General features: G+C 40.4%; 2 protein-coding genes across 4 annotated transcripts in view; one reads left to right on the top strand and one right to left on the bottom strand.

Moving 5' to 3' along the window:
• SLC25A24 (solute carrier family 25 member 24) overlaps positions 1-2764 on the top strand; it is a 59267-nt gene extending 56503 nt beyond the window's left edge. For all 3 annotated transcript variants that reach the window (XM_079913607.1, XM_079913608.1, XM_079913609.1), the window contains exon 10: positions 679-2764. In XM_079913607.1, the coding sequence (XP_079769733.1) occupies positions 679-863 (185 nt within the window). In that variant the 3' untranslated portion in view covers positions 864-2764. The remainder of the gene's footprint in view (positions 1-678) is intronic.
• Positions 2765-12599: 9835 nt separating this feature from the next.
• LOC307195122 (protein LTO1 homolog) lies at positions 12600-13740 on the bottom strand (the record flags this gene model as incomplete). Its single annotated transcript, XM_079938909.1, has 2 exons — positions 12600-13312; positions 13681-13740. The coding sequence occupies 2 exons, from the start codon at positions 13738-13740 to the stop codon at positions 12743-12745; spliced, it is 630 nt and encodes a 209-aa protein (XP_079795035.1). The 3' UTR covers positions 12600-12742.
• Between the last annotated feature and the right edge of the window lie 1590 nt (positions 13741-15330).

Raw genomic sequence — 15330 nt, 5'->3', positions numbered from 1 at the left:
TGGCCAGGGATAAAGCAGAAAGTGAAAGAAAGGCACAGAATGAATACTACTTTAGCATAGCAATAAAAACCAGCAAATCATAAGAAAAGAGAATACTGAATCAGACGGCAGGAGAGCCAGGAGGGCGCTGTGTAATCAAAGTCGAGGAGACAGTGTCACAGTGGGGAGGAATCACAGTTCAGAAGTTGTAGGTTCCATAATAACAAACGACTCCAGCCACCATTTACTGAGAATTTGACAGATGCCAACTGCTTTACATATGTTGCTACTGATTCTTTCAGTGCTGTGCAGTTTTCATTCCATTTACAGAAGAGAAAGACCATCAGCTTTCAGCTCTCCCACTTGGCTAGCTAAGTGTGTTGGGACAAGTTTCTCTATCTTAGATTCTAAACCTCCGATTTCTTACTTATTAAATGGGTATAATAACACTTGCCTTAGAGGATTGGTATATAAAGTAACTAACTCAATATCTAACACAGAGTAATCACTCATATTTGTTATAATCAAGGCATTCACTGTTAGGTGCCATACAGGGAGAATTATTTCTTGGGCCCCTTGGAATAAATTTTATCCTTTTATTCTGTTCGTTCTAGAAAATCATTCTGAATCATAATTGCATAGTCATAATAAAACATGCATGAATATTAAATTAGCCTGGTTTATTTTTTAATTTTCTAGCCATGGTAGAAGGAACCGCACAGCTGAACATGGTTGGGCTCTTTCGACGAATAATTTCTAAGGAAGGAATACCAGGACTTTACAGAGGCATCACCCCAAACTTTATGAAGGTGCTTCCTGCTGTAGGCATCAGTTATGTGGTGTATGAAAATATGAGACAAACTTTAGGAGTAACTCAGAAGTGATATGCTGAATTTTTTGCTTTAGCATAGTTATTGAAACTTTCAACCATCTCCAGAGTGACCTTTTCTCCTAGAGCTGCAACAAGTCCATGGCAAAAAGAAGCTGTATTTTTTTTTCACAAAAGGGAAGAGCAAATCATTGGTAACTTCAAACATTTGGACTCAGTTTTATACATTCAGAAATGCTAAAAATCATTGTCTTGATAAGCTCATACAGTCTTGAAAAGGCAATAAAATTATATTTTTTCTTATTAGTCCTTTCTACAAATCTCTGCCTGGAATCCTAAATCTGAAAAAATGTACTTGCTGAACTAAATTTGCTTTGTGTGAATTATAAATCTTTGATCTTTATTTTGGTTGGTTCAAGTTTATGCCAGTTCCTTTATACTTAAATATCTTTTTCTTAAAAACAAAATGATTGGAAAACCTAGAAACTTAAATTATTTATGTATTTTGAATGTCTTTATAAACTACTTAAAATTTCCTTGTAGGACCATTCATGGAGAATCATTGCATGAAAACATAATCTTACAGCAGCCAAATAGGTATAAGGTCTATAATCTTTTTTTAAGCTGAATAAGAATGAACATAAGTGGCAGAACTTCAAGGCATGTGAATACCCTGGTCCACTTATAAGATTTTTGTGTAAGGAAGAGTGATAAAATAATATTTATTTCAGTGTGCACTTCTCCATTTGTCTTGTACTGTTATTTGGTTCCCAGGATGACACACTGATTGTCAGTATATTACTGTTAAATTATCAACACAAGGCAACTTATTTGAAAAATTCTGTTTATTGTCATTGCTTTGAAAAGCACCAGGAAACAAAACCCTTTTACTTGTATCAGTTTCTGAAGAGCATCTCTCTTCTCTTTGTCCTTTGTTTCCTACTTGAGTCAGACTTCCATTTTAATCAGGAAGGCTTCTGGGGACCATTCTTGGTTATCTGAAATTTCTTAATTACATGAAGTAGGTTGATCATGGGTGAATGGCGTTCTCACTTCCCCCTCACTTTTAATTTATTTGACCCTGCAATTCTCAATTTGGGCAGCACAAAGCTAGGAGAATAGTATATATTAATAGTAGTATATATTAATTTTATATATTTGGTACTATGAATGAAAGGCCCAATTTACAAACATGTACATTCATATTTTCTCTTTCCCCCAGCTTAGAAACACATTATGATATAGAAAATTTGATTTATAATATTGATAGCATGTTTTTATTTTACTGAAGCCATTTTTTTTAATCAGCTATCTTTTCTGATTTGTGTGATTAGGACTTAGAAAAATATTTATTAATTGAAGTTATTCTTATCATTTTTCAATTTAGTTCTTTTTTTTAAATATCTTTATTGGAGTATATTGGCTTTACAATGGTGTGTTAGTTTCTGTTTTATAACAAAGTTAATCAGCTATACATATATCCCCATATTCAATTGAGTTCTTAAACTCAAGTTTTATTTCTAGTAATTTGTTATAAATTGCCAACATTTTAATGGAAATGTAGTGACATAATAGACATTTACTTTATTTGAAACTACCTCTCATATTTTCCGAACCAGAGAGAAATGTTGGACTTGTGTTTGTGAAACATATCCTAACATATAGTTTTCATTATGTTAATTATACCTGATAAATGTCTCAGTGTTTTTATAATACATATGATAAGAATGGGACTCTTCAGAGTGTTTGTACTTTTGAATAATACATAAATGACAATATTAAGGAACATGATTAGCTCTTTTTTCACTTGTAAAATTATGAAATGAGTAAAATTTCAGCTACTGAAAAATATTCATTGTTCATTATGAATTTAAATTGTTTGCTCTTTAACATTTGTAAGGAATGAATGTGATTTATCTGTGTATCTTGTATCTTTTGAAAAGAGCCTGGAGTTGAAGATAGTTTATTTCTGGCATTACTGCATATTTACTTTCTGTTTATATTAAAATGTTTTTGAAATGTCTTGTTTCCTCATTTAAAAAAAATAGTGTAACTAAGGCAAAAAAAATGGCTGTGTCTTGCAGTTTATATCTTTGGCAGCAGTTTGAATAGTCTATAGAATTACTGAATAAGACTCACTGTAGTCTTTCCAAATATTTTGGCCTTTTCTGAACAGCTATAACAGTTATTACCTCTGTCATATATTTTGGTATAAGATGATGTTTTTCGTGATGTCCAGATTCCACATTCACCATTTAGGGTGATACCCCCGGGACTCATAGTGCCAAAGAGAGTCCAAAGTCATGGGGCTCCTTGGCACATCTTGGTGGAGTAGCAGTTTGTCTTGAAGTTGTGGGAAACAAAAGCTAAGTAAGTTTACTGGTAAGTAATTAAAACAATTTTATAATGCAGATTTTACACCTATAAAGATTATAAAATTTGATTAAAAAAAATAAAACAAGACTGCAAAGAAATTCTGCTTTCCAACTTGAATGCTACCCGGCCTCCAGGAAAAACGTATTTGCCCTCCTTGGCTCTCAGGGACCCTTTATTAGAAAAATGTCGCCAATTTGTTTCTTACACGTTTGTCTTGTATCCCCATCCAGAGCGTAAGCTTCACGTGAACAGGCATTGCATTTTATACTATTTTGGTTTTTGAGCTTTACATCAGGTCACATGTATAAAAGTATAGCATAGGTTCCCTATGCCCAAATAAGAATTTTCCCAGCTCTTTTGTTCTCATGGAATTTCTTTGTTTTGAGAAGAGCACCAAACGAGTAATGATATGTGTGAAGAGGAGCAACCAATAACCCTCCTTTTCCTCCTTTGCCATATTCCCTGCTTGGGAGAAACACAGAGCAGACTGAGCTCATCAAATCGCTCTCCGGGAGAGCATGCCCTGCAAAATTCCATCTGCCCTTCTGCTTCCATGTAGGACAGAGCTGTGCAAAGGTCCAAGCTGCCTGGGCCTGGACCTGGACCTGCTGCAGCCCTCTGACCACAGTGCAATTGAAGACACCTGTTCACAGCCTTCTGGTTTTTTTGTTTTTTGCTTGTTTTGTTTGTTTGCAAATTGGACTCCACAAGCCTATACTCAGATGCTCGGCCATAGCCACTGCAGCGTTGTTTGTTGTGAAAGCAGAAGTGCCCCAAGCCTGGGCCACTTGGCATTTATTCTGTAAACATTCACTTGCTCATTGGTTCTTTCAGTGAGAATTTATTAAACACCTACTGTGTGTCAGATACTTTTAGGGGCTGAGGACACAGCCTTGAACAGGACTCCATACTTTTCCTAATGGAGATTATCTAGTGGAGACAGACAACAAACGAAGTAAGTAAAATATGTAATAGGTCAGATGGTGATTAAGTGTAGAAGGCAATGCTGGGGCCGAGGTGGCAATTTTAGGCAGAGAAGACCTTGCTGAGAAGGTGCTGTTTGAATAGAGGGCTGAAGAGGGCACGGGAATAGGCCACACTGGTGTCTGGGAAGGGCCTGGACCTGCTGCAGGCACTGGTGTCTGGGAAGGGCATTCTAGGCAGAGGGAATGCAGGTAAAGGCTGTGGGAGGAGGGAACATCGGGGAGGTCAGTGTGCCTGGAGTGGGGTGAGCAAAAAAGAAGGTATTAGGCGATGAAGCCACAGAGAGCTGGAGGGAGGCCTGTCTGCTGAGCACTTCCGGTACTGCAATAGCCACAGTTCCTTGCTAATGTTTCCTAACCAAGATTCAGATGTCTCTCCTCTGGGGGTGGGAGTCTCATTATAGGAAACATCACTGGAAAACCTTCCAGTTTCTGTAACTGTCGTGTCCATCACACACAATGGTTTTCCCTGAAACTGCTGTCCCAACATGATGGCATGTGTATAGGCTACTCTTTGCCTTTCCTTCTCTGGGAAGGGTTTTAATTTTTAAAAAGACAAATTAACTTAGAGACCTTAAAATCTTTCTAGACATTTTCCTAAGAATTAGAGAACTTGAATCTTAGCAAACCAACAAAGCTGTCATTGTGCTCACTTCCTTCTCTGGCCACCTTGTAACTGCCCAGGATTTATTTGTTTATAATTTATACAAATTGTACAATATTGAAAACAGTCCTTTTATTTTTTGTTAGTTGATATTGTCTTGCTTTGAATTTACTTCCACCAAGTCAAGATAATAGTAACTGAAGAAGTGATTTGTATTTTGTTACTTTTAAAAGAGGGCCAGGGATTTTAAAGCATTATGAATTACTCTTTCAAACCTAACCTTATCGCAGATCCGTGGTATTTGCTAATCAGGTGTGTTTTCCAAGAGTTTACACTCATCTTTTTACACACCATTCTACAATACAGTCACAACCATGGGTTCAGGATGAATTAGCTTAAATTCCAGAACCTGTAATCAATGTCAGCCACAGATATGCATCACTCAACCCCCAGGGGAGGTCTCCACATGAATCTTAGTGTGCCAACTGGGATGTGCAAAACATGTGACATTTCTGAATTTTCTTTAAATTAGCTTAAATCCAGCTGGAAGCTCCTATACCACTCAGTGTTGTGCAAGTGACCTGGGATCTTGGCCCCTATGGACACTGGTCATGGTCTACCATGACCAGTTGCTGCTAAGGGGCCCTTTGTTGCAGCCTGTGTGGTCCCTTGGACCCCATGGCTGTGCTGTGCTTGGCATGGAGGTAGTTGGTAAGACATGGGGCATCTGTACCTGGGGTCTGGCCTTTCCATTCTGCAAGGGTTAGGAGTTGAATGTGAATCTCTCCATATCTTAGGATCCACCAACCTATGTCTCCTTTCCAGGCCCTGGGTTTGTCCCTTTTCCTTTTTGCTCCTGAAGGCACCCATCTGCTCATCCCCTGGGACTCCTGGCATCCTCTCTGCAGGTAACTTAGATGCTTGCAAAAGACAGAAGAGCCTCTGATTGAAAGTGACTTCTGTTTTCCACTTTTAAAAATCACTGAGGGAAGGAGATATTAAAGCCCTGCCTCCTTGTCTGAAATGAGATGAAAGGGAACGTATAAGGGGAATAAATACAAATTAGTCTTTCACTCAGTTATCTTGCTGTTGGCTCTCAAAACACCTCCTGCCCCTTGTACTCTGTGTCTCAGGAATGAGCATTATTGTGCCGCAGAGTGGTGGGCTCTGCTCACGTGAAACAACACATCATTCAGCCTACTGAATCTCTAAATCCCCAGAACGTTACTGATATGTGGCAATGTAGCCTCACAGCCAGACGGTTCAGTAAATAGTGTCCTGAGTGAAAAGTCAACAGTATAATTGAGAGCTGACACTTTTCAAGGAGATGGAAGGAGATGGGAAAGAGGAGATGGAAAGAAGAGGGTAAAATTAATTGTAATGTGGAAAAGGATGATAAGATTCTTCGGAGTTAGAACTGTTTCTAAATCTGTTTTGTTTTTGGATGATTTAGGGAATATGAGTGTAAGCCCTCAGAAGACATGGGTGATAAGGTGCAAGTGTAGACTTACAGGTAATAATGACTCGGGTGCTCGAGGCTTTTACAGTGAAAGAATCTTCAGGCAGACTAAAGGTGAGGAGAAGTTTTTAAGTCCATCCGTTTGTGATTTGTTCCTCCTCTGATTTTGTTCCCTTCCCTCTTTACTCTTTATAAAGATGTCCCTTCTGGAGAAAAATGAGAAAATCTTTCATAAGGTAATAAAACTATATCAAGGAGAGGAAAAAGTCAGTAAACAACTGAAGAATTTTGCTGTAGTTTGAAAATTTTGCTATTTCATATGTTTGTTTTCTTTAGTAAAAATGTATGGCTATTGTTTTAGGGAATTCTGACCAGATTATGAGAGATGCTCCTCTCTTTGTCAGGCCTTAATAATTCACTTATTTTTCTTACAAGGCAATGAGCACAAAGATTGAGAACATCAAGAGCCATACATTGGCCAAGATGATGTTATTCAGCGAAGTTCTTTCTATTTTTTTATGGTACTATTAACTTATAAGCAGATGGTGACTCCTGGTGAGGTATTTCCCTCCCCTTTTCAGAATTCCCAGCAGTGGAGTTCCCCTTGGTCAGGAGGGGTAGGAAGAAGGACCTGGAGAAGAAGGTTCAGTACAGTGCTGTGGACATGCCCTCAAGGTGAGAAGTGAACCGACAGCCTTATTTATCACCATGATAATTGCTTATGATGTTATTCAACTATAGATTTGCCCATTTGGGGCACCATGGGCCATAAATATGGTTCTCTAGTCACTAATATAGACTTTCCAAGTATCAAGCATGCCTAATTTCTGAGAGAGAGAGAGGGGGAATTGACTGATGAGTTTTGCAGCCCACTTCATGCCTTCCCTTGTTGAGCTTGTATAAATTCTCTCTTTAAAAGCAAACAGCACAGCCTTTGGGAACACTCGTACAATCAAGCTCTTCCTTTCCCAGGTGGTTGGATAGTCATATAGCAAATGGCTAGGAGCCTCAGCCCAAAGGAACAGTATTTTCCAAGGATTTCTTGCCATAATTTACCCTTTGTCTTACTGACTGGGAACAGAGGAGTTACAAAACTCTTTAAGTAGATCCTTGTATTTGTTCCATCATGCAATCAATGCAAAGTGAAATGGGAAGGCTGATTTTTACCTGTGGTGGTGATAGCACAGGACCAGTAAAATAGTGACACCTGGCCCACAGAGCAAGGCTTCGAGGGTGCTGGTCATGGGAGCTTTACCCACAGCAGCCCAAAGACCACCATTCCCAAAGTATAAACTGTTAGTTCCTAGTTATTGATTTAATTTTTTAATTTTAACACTATGGCCTATCTTTTTTTTTTTTTTTTTTTCCCGGTACGCGGGCCTCTCACTGTTGTGGCTCCTCCCGTTGCGGCAGGCTCCGGACGCGCAGGCTCAGCGGCCATGGCTCACGGGCCCAGCCGCTCCGCGGCATGTGGGATCTTCCTGGACAAGGGCATGAACCCGTGTCCCCTGCATCGGCAGGCGGACTCTCAACCACTGCGCCACCAGGGAAGCCCACTATGGCCTATCTTGCATTAGCTTTTCACTTAGGACCAGATACGATTGTTCAGTTTCAGATGATTCAAATTAAGATGATCTACAAAGTGAGGTAAGGCCAAGTTTACTTCAGCCTTTTAGGTCCAAAGTTTATACTCTTGACTCTCATAAAGTGTAATCCAAATAGTATATGCTCCTTCTGAGGGAAATCATTTTTTGCCAGGCAATAGAATGGTAACTTTAACTGGGGTGGGGGATGGTCTCTGTATCCTTGTTGATTGCGGCCCTTACGAGGATACTGACAGCCTTGGTTGGGTAACTTAAATGGACACATGTACATAATTGCCAATTTAATGTTAGAATGAACTGTCGAGGCTTTTCCCTGCTATGGGAGGAGTCATCTATTGCAGTGCATATTTCTTAGAGCAAAGCCAGGTATTTTTATGGAACCTCCAGGATTTCCAAAGTGAGCCAATAAGTATGTACCTCATACCAATTGCATATATAATATGTACAAAGTAATACAGATTAAGGAGGAAGTTACAAATTTAATAAACTTGTTTGGAAGAACAAAAGTAAACTAATTTTTAGTAAGGAGACATTGTAACTTCTCAAGCAGATCTTCTTAGACATAAGTTGAATCTTCAAAAGTCATATTTTTTACATGGCCTTCGTGACGTATAATTGACATTTGATAAACTACTCATATTTAAAGTGTATAATTTGATGTGTTGACGTATCTATTTACCCATAAACACAATCAAGATGATGCACATACTATCACCCCTAAAAGTTTCCTGTTGCCCAGGACATCACTTATCTGCTTCCTTGTTATCACTGTAGATTAGCTTGCATTTTATAGGATTTCATATAAATGTCTGGCTTCTTTGACTCCGCATACTGGTTCCTTTGTGTTGTTGTATGTGTCAATAGTCCATTCCTTTTTATTGCTGAGTAGTGTTTCATTGTAGGGATATTCTACTATTTGCTTATGGACACTGACCTATTGATGAGCATTAGCACTGTTTCCAGTTTCGGCTATTACAGATAAGCCGCTATGAACATTTATGTACAAGCTGTATATGGGCATGTGTTTTTAATTTCTCTTGGGTAAATACCTAGGAGTGGCATGATTGTCCCACTTGTTCCACATCCTTGCCTTTGTGGATATTTCTCAATTTTAGCCACTCTAATAGGAGTTATGGTATCTTATTGTGGTTTTAATGTACATTTCCCTCAAGATATGTGCTTTTTTTTGCCACCAGTTTTGGTAAAAACTGTGTTTATGAGTGTATACATATGTCAAGGCTTATCAAATTATAAGTTTCATCATGGTTAAGTGTCTTTTCAGATATTTTGACCATTCTGGGGGGTTGTTTGCCTTATTTTGGAGTAGTGAGAGTTCTCTCTATATATTGTGTATGAAGGTCCTTTTTCAGGTATATCCCAATCTGGTGATTGTCTCTCCACTCTCTTAGCTATGTCTTTGAAGAGCAGTTTTTAATTTTGATGTAGTCCAATTTATCAATTTGTTCTTTTTGAATCATAGTATTATATCTAAGAAAAATTTCTTAGCTTTTAAGATTTTCTTAAAATTTTAAGAACATTTTCTCCTGTGTTTTCTTCTAGAAATTTTGTAGTTTAAAGGCCTTGAATTTAGATCTATCATCTGTTTGGAATTAATTTCTGTGTATGGTGCAAGGTATGGATTGAAGTTCTAGCTTTTGCATATGAGTATTCAATTGTTCTGGTACCATTTGTTGAAAGGACTATTCTTTCTCTACTGAACCACCTTTGTACCTTTGTTGAAAATCAGTTGTCCATATATATGTGGGTCAATTGTTGGACCCTATTCTGTTCTGTTGATCTATTTGTGTATTTTAATGCCACACTGTCTTCATTACCGTGGCTTCATAAGTCTTGAAATCAAGTACTGTAAATTATCCAAACTTGTTCTTCTTTTTCAAAGTTGTTTTGGCTATTCTAGATCCTTTGCATTTCCATATGAATTTTGGAATCAGCTTGTCAATGTCTACAGTGAAGCCTACTGGCAATTTGATTGGGATTACATTGAATCTATAGATTAATTTGGGGAGAAATGACATCTTTCTTAAGATGTCAGAAGAGAAGGTATCTCTCTCCATTTATGAATTAAAAAAATTTTTCTTGATAATATTTTGTAGTTTCATAGCAATATGTTTGAATCTAACAAAAAGTCATAACATTGAGTAAAAATTGCAAGTTGTATAAGAATACTTATGATATGTCACCTTTCATATAAGTTTAAAAAAACCCACCACAATTAGTTACCAGTATAGTATTTAAAAATAACATATAGTTTAAAATATAGTTTTAAGAAAAGCAACATTCAGATTAGTGGTGGTTGTTGGGTGGGAGGGGGTTATAATTTAGGGGGCTTTCTGGATACTTCAGCAATACTGTTACATCTTAGGCTGAGTAATGGAGACACATCATATTTTATATATACATACATATTTTTATATAGAATATTTCATTGAACTATTTGAGTCAAAACTGTAAAATAGCTGTATAATTTCTAATCTACTTAAAGAAGACAAAGGAAACATGAGAACTTAATCAGCCTGACAGAATTGAGCAAAGGGGATGTAAAAGAAACAGTGAGAATGTGTTATGTACATATCACATGAGCCTGTGTCTATAAAGCTTGTAAATGCACAGATAGGATCTCTACTGAAACCCACAGTGTTATCCTCTGGGGCAGGGAGTATCATGGGTGGGCTGTGCATGAGGACTTTCACTTTTTAATGGAGACCTACATGTTGTTTGAATTTGTACAACTAGTATGTTTTACTTTTATAACCTTTAAAACCATAAAAAGCAAAGTGAGATTGTATTCCGTATGACATTTTGTCATCTTAATTGCCCTGGTCCTGGGCTTGTCTGCCTTCAGATTTATCCCTTGCCCTTGCCCTTCCCCTGCCCTGCTCTGTATTCCTAGATGTGACTCCTCCAGGTAATGTTTCCCAGGCTCTCAGGTCTGCCTGCTCCCAGGGGGAGCTGCCCAGTGGGGGCACTGGCAGGAGACTGGAGGGCAGAGGAAGAGGGAAGCCAGGGTATTTCTCCCTGTGCCTCTGCCTTTGGAAGCACCTCTGGCAGCACACACATCTAGACCCACCATTGCAAAGTTCAGAACACCAAGGGTAAAGAGAAAAGATCTTAAAAGCTTCCAAAATGGAGGAGGAAACACAGACCATCTGCAAAGGAATAAGAATCAAAATGCATCAGATTTTGCAGCTGTATCCCTAGAAAGTAGAAAAGTGATAATCTAGAGTCAAAAGCAATGCAACTGTTTACTAAACTGAAGATGAGAACAATAAATTTCCAAAGTGAAAGGAAGTTTACTTCCCGCACATTATTTCTTAGGATATATTCAAGTAAAACTAGGGAGTAAATATACCAAGAAAAAAAGGAGAACGGGATATAGGCAACAGTGGATCCAACCAGGGAAAGCAGTGTCAGGAAGTCTGAGGCTGACAGTAGGTGCAGAGAGAAGGAGTCCAGACTGGAGCAGCACCATGGAGGGCACTGCAAAGAAACTCCACAGAGAAAAGGGGTTCAGCAGAACACCTGATCCCTGATGGGCAGAAGAGGTTAAGGAAAAATGTCATTATGAAACAAAGGCAAAAAGTGCAAGAACATTAAAAGACAGAAACTTCAGGAAAAATGGAAAAGACTGAATACAAAAGAAATGTAATTATAGTGAACACCAGCTCTGCAGTGAAAAATACTGTGTAGTCACATAAATGCACTTATTTTTTGCTTTAAAATATGCTGTTTATTTTTTCTCCAATTATAAAAATAATACATTATCCAAACAGATAGTTTAGGGAGCACAAAAATCCACCCAGGAAAATGACAACAAAAGCCCCTCCATCCCACTAGCCAGAGATAAGCGCTGCTGGTGTCTGTGACAAAGGGGCATCTGAGGCCGCACGGTATGTACAGATGATGCCTTTTAAGTCCGGCAGAAGACAGAAGAACTCACACTAAAAGGAAGGCTGCAGTAAGGCTCCTAAGTTTCTGCACATAGAAGGGTGGCCTTAAAGTCTCCTCCTCTTGACCATTTTTCACGCTGCAGAGCCCCACCCACCAGGGGACACAGGAAGAGCACGTCCTGGCTCCCTGGGGACAGGGCTGGCCTCTCCTCTCAGCCAGATGCCCACGTCCATGGCCACAGGGGACGATGCCCCAGGACTCCACGGGGCATAGCAGGGACCTGCAAGCAGGAACCCCAAGCCTGTGGGTGTGACTGTGCGTTCCAGAGCGGGCACCAGGAGACAGGGCTGGAGTCCCAACTCTGCCGCCCAGTGCCCTTGGATCAGGCAGTCTCTTGGGCCTCAGTTTCCTCATCTATAAGACGGGAATAACGCCCACCTCATGGGTTCCTGAAGGGACTAAATAAAACATGAGAAGCAGGTCACAGCACTGGCACATCTCAAGGGTCAATAAATGTCACAGAACCCATGACTCCTTCCCATTAACCTGCTTCGTGTCAACCCTGTGGCTCTCATTTTTTAAAAAACTGTCCCTCTGAGCACTGACCAAAGCCCAGGGGGTAAAGGGGAGGTTTATCCTATCCAGAGCCAACCGGAGTCTAGATCCAGCCAGGCCTGCCAGGTGATGAGAACCTGTGAGCCAGCGGCCTGGACCCTGGACCAGAGAAGAGCAGCCCTGCGAGGGCTCTGCCAGGGCCATGTTCACACAGCAGAGCAGACAGGGCCCAACAAAGGACGGGCTTGTGTGGAGGGGCCCCATGGGGGGCACCGAGGTGACCTGGCAGACCTCGGGGGAAGGAAGCCTGTTCACAGGCCAAGCTGGAACCCTCCCTGCAAAACAATGAATCCCCCATCATTGTTTTGCCTTTAATCACATTTTTAAACACTTAACATACGAACATCTGTTCCTTGATGTTTCGTCTTTGTGCATCTGTCATCCTCAATATGAAAGTCTGGAACCTTCTGCACTAATTTTAAAGTCAGGCTGAACGTTTAGTAATGAACAAAGCTGCTTAAATTTCCCTCTAATTCTGTCTAAGTCTTCGTGAAGTTTATCATAAGTAGGGTCAGCATAAGGGAATTTCTGAATCATTCCAATCAACGATTCTAAGACCTTCATCTTTTTGCTGTCTTTCTCAGTGGCGGAACCGTGCAGGAGACATCTCCTAGCAAAAGCAAAACCTTGGTAGCACCCGATCTCAGATCCGATTTTAGCTCCATGTAACGTGCCATACTGTCTTCCTTCAATCATACCCAAACTACTTCCTTCTTCATAGCCTTCCTGATACCTTTCCCGGTGAAACCTCTCATCCGCCATCACGATGGCGTCGAACATGTCCTGACTCCCGGGCCGGTAGCCGGCCCGACCCCAAACCACGCCCCTCGAGCTCCGGCACCTGGCGCTGCGGCCGCAGACCCGCGAGGCTTGGGCACGGACGCCTAAATGCACTTTTAAAATTAAACTATAGGCTGAACTCCCAGGACTTAGTATAGCTATAGAACAATGCAACTGAGAAAGAAAATATAATCAGAAGTTGAGAGGTGGGAGGCTGGGCGGTGGGGTGGTGTCTGCAAGTCTTCATCTTAGAGGATGAGATGCTGCCTATTGTGGATGGAACAAAAAAGAAAGCTGTTAGTATATACTGAAAGTTACAAGGATTTCCAAAGAAGGATTAAAAAATGGTGGTATTGGGAGGATGGGAAGGGGAAGTAGGGTGTGTGCTAGGGACTTGCTCATCTAGGTACGATGGCTGTAGTGGGTGCAACCAGTGCCCTGCCCAGACACCTGGTCCTGCCCATGGCAGCACACAGCAGCTCTGTGTCCAGTTGCCAGCTTCTGCATTTCTTTGCTCCCGGGTTTTGCCTGCCAGAACTCACTTTGCTGACAGGAGCAGCCCTAAACCAGTGATCCTGGGCTCCGTTGTCCACTGGCTCCATTTTGCCCTGGGGTCTAGCTCCAGGTGCCCACAGTGGCAGCTGGTTTGGTGATGTACCCTTTCCTGGCTGCCTTCCCCACCTCATCTTACTTCCCCATCCTGCTCTTGAATCCTTGTCTCATGGTCTACTTCTGAGGGAACCCAAACTGAGGCAGTCTGCCCCCCACAGATCTGAAAATAGCAGCAGAAGCATTTTACTCAGAGAAACAGCTGACAGACATACGGGGAGTTACCTCTACCTGGACCAGGACTGGAGGTGGGAAGGGGTGGAACTGATGCCTTCAAATAGATGCCTGTATGTGTACCTGAAAAACAATCATTTAAAACATAAAGCAAACTGGAATAATGTGACAAAAGAAACCAAAAGAAGAGAGCACGAATGTATATGGGCGGCCTGGCCTGGGCTCTAGGTCCAGATCCCTTAACTTTTTTTTTTTTTTTACATCTTTATTGGAGTATAATTGCTTTACAATGGTGTGCTAGTTTCTACTTTATAACAAAGTGAATCAGCTATACATATACATATATCCCATATTTCCTCCCTCTTGCGTCTCCCTCCCACCCTCCCTATCCCACCCCTCTAGGTGGTCACAAAGCACCGATCTGATCTCCCTTTGCTATGTGGCTGCTTCCCACTAGCTATCGATTTCACATTTGGTATTGTATATATGTCCATGCCACTCTCTCACTTCGTCCCAGCTTACCCTTCCCACTCCCCATGTCCTCAAGTCCATTCTCTACGTCTGCGTCTTTATTCCTGTCCTGCCCCTAGGTTCTTCAGAACCATTTTTTTTTTAGAAAAAATAGATTCCATATATATGTGTTAGCATACAGTATTTGTTTTTCTCTTTCTGACTTACTTCACTCTGTATGACAGACTCTAGGTCCATCCACCTTACTACAAATAACTCAGTTTCGTTTCTTTTATGGCTGAGTAATATTCCATTGTATATATGTGCCACATCTTCTTTATCCATTCGTCTGTCGATGGACACTTAGGTTGCTCCCATATCCTGGCTATTGTAAATAGAGCTGCAATGAACATTGTGGTACATGACTGTTTTTGAATTATGGTTTCCTCAGGGTATATGGCCAGTAGTGGGATTGCTGGGTTGTATGGTAGCTCTATTTTTAGTTTTTTAAGGAACCTCCATACAGTTCTCCATAGTGGCTGTATCAATTTACATTCCCACCAACAGTGCAAGAGGGTTCCCTTTTCTCCACACCCTCTCCAGCATTTATTGTTTGTAGATGTTTTGATGATGGCCATTCTGACCGGTATAAGGTGGTACCTCATTGTGGTTTTGATTTGCATTTCTCTAATGATTAGTGAGATTGAGCATCCTTTCATGTGTTTGTTGGCAATCTGTATATCTTCTTTGGAGAAATGTCTATTTAGGTCTTCTGCCCATATTTGCCGATCCCTTAACTTTGCTTGAACATGTCAGTCACTTTTGAAAGAGAGCCATAAACTGAGGTACATTATCGCATGGATCTGAACAGATGAAAAATATTCTCTGCAGATACTGAAAAAGTACAACTTTAATCATAATAATGGGGGATAAATATCCTTCCCACCTTGTTTTCACTA

This window comes from Stenella coeruleoalba (assembly GCF_951394435.1).
Source record: "Stenella coeruleoalba genome assembly, chromosome: 1".
Classification (NCBI taxonomy): Eukaryota; Metazoa; Chordata; class Mammalia; order Artiodactyla; family Delphinidae; genus Stenella; species Stenella coeruleoalba.
This window is presented reverse-complemented; position numbering and strand designations above follow the sequence as displayed.